The sequence below is a fragment of the Etheostoma spectabile genome, unplaced genomic scaffold (assembly GCF_008692095.1).
Source record: "Etheostoma spectabile isolate EspeVRDwgs_2016 unplaced genomic scaffold, UIUC_Espe_1.0 scaffold272, whole genome shotgun sequence".
NCBI lineage: Eukaryota > Metazoa > Chordata > Actinopteri > Perciformes > Percidae > Etheostoma > Etheostoma spectabile.
The window spans coordinates 1,931,061-1,937,921 of NW_022605576.1; the positions used below are offsets into that span (position 1 = coordinate 1,931,061).

At 46.3% G+C, this 6,861-nt stretch overlaps 1 protein-coding gene across 1 annotated transcript in view; it reads right to left on the reverse strand.

Moving 5' to 3' along the window:
• The window catches only part of LOC116685837 (leukocyte elastase inhibitor-like), a 15,124-nt gene that overhangs the window by 4,391 nt on the left and 3,872 nt on the right, over positions 1-6,861 (reverse strand). Inside the window, 2 exon segments of the mRNA XM_032510798.1 lie at positions 12-129; positions 316-456. Of these exon segments, the coding sequence (XP_032366689.1) occupies positions 12-129; positions 316-456 (259 nt within the window).

Consider the following 6,861-nt stretch of genomic DNA (forward strand, 5'->3'; position numbering starts at 1 on the left):
TGTAGATCTACCTTGAGTCTGCTTCTGCACCCAGCTGTTGATCTTGAGTCTGGCGGGCTCTGAGCCACCTTTGAAGTCCACAGTCTCCAGCTCTGCTTTATAATGCTTTTTGGTTTTTCCTAAGAAATCCTGGAACCATCAACAACACATTTACTTAATTAACTTTAGTTAGTGAAATTGAAAGATATAACAGCCAGAGAGATATTTCACAATTCCTCATTCCTTCTTACAGAGCTTAAATATTCCCATGTGTGCCTCTTACACCACACATACTGTACTCATGAAGATGCAGACACACATGCTAAACACACACACCTCAACAAACTGGTAGGACTGCTCCCCGTACAGCCTGTTGGCAACACTGAGGGCATACGGAGCATCAGCCTTGTTGAGCTCGCTCAGCAGCTGGGCAAAGCTAACATGGACATCATCCTGACAATCCTTGGTTTTCAGGCACTGTGGACAAAGGAGAGACAACTGTTACAGAGATGGACTGTGGACAAAGGAGAGACAACTGTTACAGAGACGCACTGAGCACTGACAGACCAGTCTATTCTAAACAGTACATTAGACCGGGCATCTTGCCTGTTAAGGGATGGGACTATAGACCAAATAAGAAATGTTTTGGTTGTAGTTGCCGACTTTTGTGCTCCATGCTATGCATTTTCATAACATTACGCACGCATGTTGAATGATGGTGGGTAACTAGAGTACACAGTCGCTCACATTTCTATTATTTCGATTTCTTTGTCTTTAAAGCTGTCTCTTGTAAATCAGTTGGTCACAAAAAAGGGTAAAGGTTTTTAAAATGTGGATATGCAAATGGAATCCGCATTGTCTAGTACAACACAGACGGATTGGTCCATAATGATGTACCTAATAGCTAGTATTAACGACATGTTTTACTGGTGTAGTATTTAAATTTAAAGGTTTTCAGTAATCCATTCTCCAGTCCTCCAAATAACATATATTGTATCTGAGAACTCCTAAATCATTTGCAAGTCAACGTTCGTGCACAACATCCCAACACAGACTGAAAAATATGGCAAAATGCATAACAAATACAATAAAAAACAGACATGGAAAAAGTAAAAGTAACACTTGAACACCTTACACACAGACTTTAAAAGAACCCATGGAGATGCCTGCCCAAGCTTTGACGAGCCCTTACAGAAACATACACATGAAGACACACGCCATTCCTCCACCATGTTTTTTTTCTTCCACATGTTATCTTCAGGAAACAAATGTCCATCTTTTTATTCTGCTCAATTCAGGATGGTATGTATCGTCTGGTGTGCATCCAAATCAGCATTACACAAGACAGTCATAATGTTGTTCGCCAACTTTGGCCTCAATCACATACAAGAGTTATCAGAGTAGTGCACTTTGATACACTGTATACTAAAGGAAACAGCATGATTTATGTGTGCTTTAATTTCCTGAAGTATTTTGGTATCATATTTGTCATAATTTCAAATTTTTAAGTGAAGGTGAAGTCTAACCACACTGTGGTTTCCAGCAGCTGCTTATAAGAGATAGGAAGCACGCCAGGACTACATTCCTGTGTATTAAATAATATAATGAGCTGTTTGGAGACACACACACACACACACTCACTAACCACACAGTAAACAAGCGCTGCGCCCTTGCTTTGCTTTTTTCTCAAATGCAGTTCGAGACAGCAGCAAAGAGGAGATCAGCAAGCAAAAGCAGAGTGAAACAACGAATTCTCTCTGAAACACCGGCTCACCAGATGACACCATGACTGTTAAAATGCCCCTGACAGTGAATTGCCCCTCAGTTAGTTTCTTATTCCTCTGCTGTGACTCCGTTACCCCCTTCAGCAGATGCGCTGGCAGTCTGGACTGGACCTGCTGCTGCTGCCCCTGCATCGGCTTTGCTCCTGCATGCCGCGGCTTTCCTGCCTTAGTGAAGCTGAGGACCTGGGGGGGGGGGGCACAGTGTGACCACTTTTAAGTTAGACACCACGTGTCTCTGGTCGCGTACAGAAGTTATAATATCACCCTAAAAATGATGTAGTCCACAGATGTTGTCCGGTTAATTACCACTAGATTGGGAAGATGGATCATACACTATGCCAAGTCAAACAGCAAAACAGAGTGAAAGGAGTTAAATCATTTTTTTGTTCAGTAAAACACTGTTTTGGGATAATAATGAGAAAAATAAATAAATATTACATTGTATTGGTAGAGCACTTTTCATTGACAAATCAATCCCAAAGTGCTACAGATTAACAGGGTGAAAACAGAAGCAATGCAAAGAAATAAAAATAAAAACAGTAAACAGTTGTATAGGCTAAATCAATCAGGAGACAGTGTAGTTCTAATAGATTAAATAGATACATTTTTAAGGCTGATATACATTAAAAAAAAAAAAAATCCAGAAATGAGTTACAAAAAACAGCTTTCCCTAACATTATTTGAAGTTATTTATGAGTTCTCACTAAAATGATATGATGATACTTTATTTTATTGTCACAACAGAAAAGAGAAACATCAAAATATATTAATATTATATATTATAAGTTCTGATAGATAAAATGTATAAAAATAGAAACTTAACATCCATCCATCCATCTTCATCCGCTTATCCGGTATCGGGTCGCGGGGGACGCGAGCTCCTAGGACCCCAAACTTCCCTTTCCCGAGCGACATCAACCAGCTCCGACTGGGGGATCCCGAGGCTGTCCCAGGCAGGTTGGAGATATATCTCCCACCTAGTCCTGGTCTTCCCCCGAGGCCTCCTCCCAGCTGGACTGCCGGGAACACCCCCTAGGAGGCGCCCAGGCATCCTTACCAGATGCCCGAACCACCTCAACTGGCTCCTTTCGACGCGAGAGCAGTGGCTCTACTCCGAGCTCCTTCGGATGACTGACTTCTCACCCTATCTCTAAGGGAGACCCAGCCACCCTCCTGAGGAAACCCATTTCGGCCGCTTGTACCCTGGATCTCTGTTTCTTTCGGTCATGACCCAGCCTTCATGACCATAGGTGAGGGTAGAACGAAAATTGCCCGGTAGATCGAGAGCTTTGCCTTCTGGCTCAGCCCTCTTTTCGTCACAAACGGTGCGATAAATGAATGATACCGCACCGGCTGCTCCGATTCTCCGACCAATCTCACGCTCCATAGTCCCCTCACTCGCGAACAAGACCCAAGTACTTAAACTCCTTCACTTGGGGTAAGGACTCACTCCCCACCGAAGAAAGCACTCCATCGGTTTTCCTCTGAGAACCTGGCCTCATTTAGAGGTGCTGATCCTCATCCCACCGCTCACACTCGGCTGCGAACCGATCCAGTGAGTGCTGAAGTCACAGACCGATGAGCCATCAGGACCACATCATCTGCAAAGCAGCGATGAGATCCCAGCCCACCGAACTGCAACCCCTCCCCGCCCCGACTACGCCTCGATATCCTGTCCATAAATATTACAAACAGGATGGTGACAAAGCGCAGCCCTGGCGGAGGCCAACCCTCACCTGGAACGAGTCCGCTACTACTGCCGAAACCGGACACACTCTCGCTTTGGTCATACAGAGATTGGATGCCCTAGAAGGGACCCCCTCACCCCATTCCCCCAGCACCTCCCACAATTTCTCCCGGGGGACCGGTCATACGCCTTCTCCAGTCCACAAAACACATGTAGACTGGTTTGGGCATACTCCCGACCCCCTCCAATCCTTGCGAGAGTAAAGATCTGATCCGTTGTTCCACGACCAGGACGGAATCCGCATTGTTCCTCTTCATCCGAGGTTCGACTATCGGCCAACCCTCCTTTCCAGCACCGTGAGTAGACTTTACCAGGGAGCTGAGAAGTGTGATACCCCTGTAATTGGCACACACTCTGTCCCCCTTTTTGAAGAGGGGAACCCACCACCCCGGTCTGCACTCCTTAGGCACCGTCCCGACTTCCACGCAATGTTGAAGAGGCGTGTCAACCAAGACAGCCCCTCCACACCCAGCTTCACATTTCTGGACGGATCCACATCCCTGGGCTTTGCCGCTGTGGAGTTGTTTGACTACCCTAGCGACTTCCCACAGGAAATTGACGACAATCCCCCATCATCCTCCAGCTCTGCTCCCCAAAGAGGGCGTGTCACTGGATTTAGGAGTTCCTCAAAGTGCTCCTTCCACCGCCCTATTACCTCCTCAGTTGAGTCAACAAGGTCCCACCCTTACTGTATACAGCTTGGATGATTCCTCGCTTCCCTTCCTGAGGTGGCGAACGGTTTTCCGAAGCCCTTGTGGCCGACCGAAAGTCCTTCTCCATGTCTTCTCCGAACTTCTCCCACACCGTCGTGCTTTGCCTCTGTCACAGCAGAGGCTGCAGCCCTTCGGGCCCGTCGGTACCCTGCAACTGCCTCCGTAGTCCTCCGAGACAACATATCCCGGAAAGACTCCTTCTTCAGTCGGACGGCTTCCCTGACCACCGGTGTCCACCAGGGTGTTCGTGGGTTACCGCCCCTTGAGGCACCTAAACACCTAAGACCACAGCTCGCCGCCGCAGCTTTAGCAATGGAAGCTTTGAACATTGTCACTCAGGTCAATGCCCCCAACCTCCACAGGGATGCCACAAAGCTCCGCCGGAGGTGTGAGTTGAAAGTCCGTCGGACAGGGCCTCTCCTCCAGACGTTCCCAGTTTACCGCTACTACCCGTTTGGGCTTACCAGGTTCTGTCCAGAGTCTTCCCCCACCCCTGACCCAACTCACCACCAGATGGTGATCAGTTGACAGCTCTGCCCTCTCTTCACCCGAGTGTCCAAAACATACGGCCTCAGATCAGATGAAACGATTATAAAATCGATCATTGACCTTTAGCCTAGGGTGCTCTGGTACCAAGTACACTTATGAGCACCCTAGGGTGCTCTGGTACCACGTACACTTATGAACATCCCTATGTTCGAACATGGTGTTTGTGATGGACAATCCATGACTAGCACAGAAGTCCAACAACAGACAACCACTCTGGTTTAGATCAGGGAGGCCGTTCCTCCCAATCACGCCTCTCCAAGTATCTCCATCATTGCCCACGTGTGCATTGAAGTCCCCCAGCAGAACTATGGAGTCCCCTACTGGAGCCCCATACAGGACTCCATTCAAGGTCTCCAAGAAGGCCGAATACTCCGAACTCTTGTTTGGTGCATATGCACAAACAACAGTCAGAGTTTTCCCCCCCATCACCCGCAGGCGTAGGGAGGCGACCCTCTCGTCCACCGGGGTAAACTCCAACGCAGCGGCGCTCAGCCGGGGCTTGTGAGTATCCCCACCCCCGCGCGCCTCACACCATGGCACCAACGGAGTAGGACAGAGTCCAACCCCTATCCAGGAGACGGTTCCAGAACCGAGACTGTGCGAGAGGTAAGCCCCACCAGATCTACGGTAGCGCTCCACCTCCCGCACAAGTTCCGGCTCCTTCCCCCACAGAGAGTGACATTCCCGTCCCCAGAGCCAGCCTCTGCCGCCCGTTCTGGTCCGTCGAGGCCCTGCCTTCGCTTGCCACCCATATAGCAGCGCCGAAACTTAACATATGAAACTTAAAGTCCTTTGAACAAAAACACATTAACAATAAAATAATGGAGTGTTGCCAAAAGGGACGCTGTACACTCTACAGAGGACACTCTACAGTATATAAATATATATATATATTTTTTTTAAAGCGGCCATTATAAATGCCAATCAGCCAATAATATTGGCCCGCCGATATATCGGTCGGGCTCTAAATTATGGTACACATTTTACACTGTCCAAAGATTATCTTCCCACTCAAACGATTCACTTATGAATGTACCCAACTTCCCAGCATGTGCTGTATTTGCTGAAATATATTGATGTGGATGTAGTATGAATGCAAAGTCGACCAAACTGACACTTGACATTGACAGCTCAACTGCATGAAAATTATTTCTACAATTAATAGTGTTAAATAAAACATGACAGAGGGTGTTGATGAAGGGGTACAGGTTGGAAACAACTGGTTTGGACGAATTCAAAAAGACATCTCAGTTGTAGTGCTGATGTCATATTTCTGGAAATCTTTCTTATTGCTATCATTACGTTAATGGCTGGGGAGAAGATTAAAGACAAGTTCTTGCAAATTTAGGTAGTATCATTAATGACCCACACATTTTTAAATCCTATCAATGGACTCCAGTATTTGTAGAGTAAATGGTAGCCAGCTGGCTCATGAATAAGAAACCAGATTACACAACTGGACTTTCTGGTCCTAAAGAGTAACCACACCCAACAATGTAGTCAGGGCTGTGTTCACCGCACCCTGAGTACACCTCTGAGTAAGTGGAGGAAGGAACTGGAGGTCAGCAAACACAAGATTGGGCCTTTGGAATTTCCCTGAGCCAATCAGTGTGCCCTGGGAACGGTGCCTGACTCTGCACAAAGCCAAAAGTAAAGAGAAGATTTAAGCAAAATGTCTTAAATTTTATCAGCAAAAAAATGTGTTAAAAAAAAGTTCAATTGGTTGACAACAATAATCACTTAGATGTCATAAATGCGTCTTTCTGCTGCCCCCCATGAGAAATTCGAAGTAATGACAACAAAACTCTCGGCTGTGACTCCCCGATGAGTTGAGTGCAGATTTGAGTCGTGCATGCTCAGATTTAAACAATTTATGGCAAAACGTGTCATACTGAAATTTGTGAATCCCTAAAATGAACTTCATTACAAACAATAAAAGATGGGAATAATTTCAAAAACGTTTTAGCTATCTATGATTGCTAATGTTAGCTCAAAACGCCATTCAAGTGACAGCCTTTGTTTTGTTTGATTGCTAGCTTGTAGCTAAGCCAGCAGTCATTTCAAAAACGTTTTAGCTATCTACGGTTGC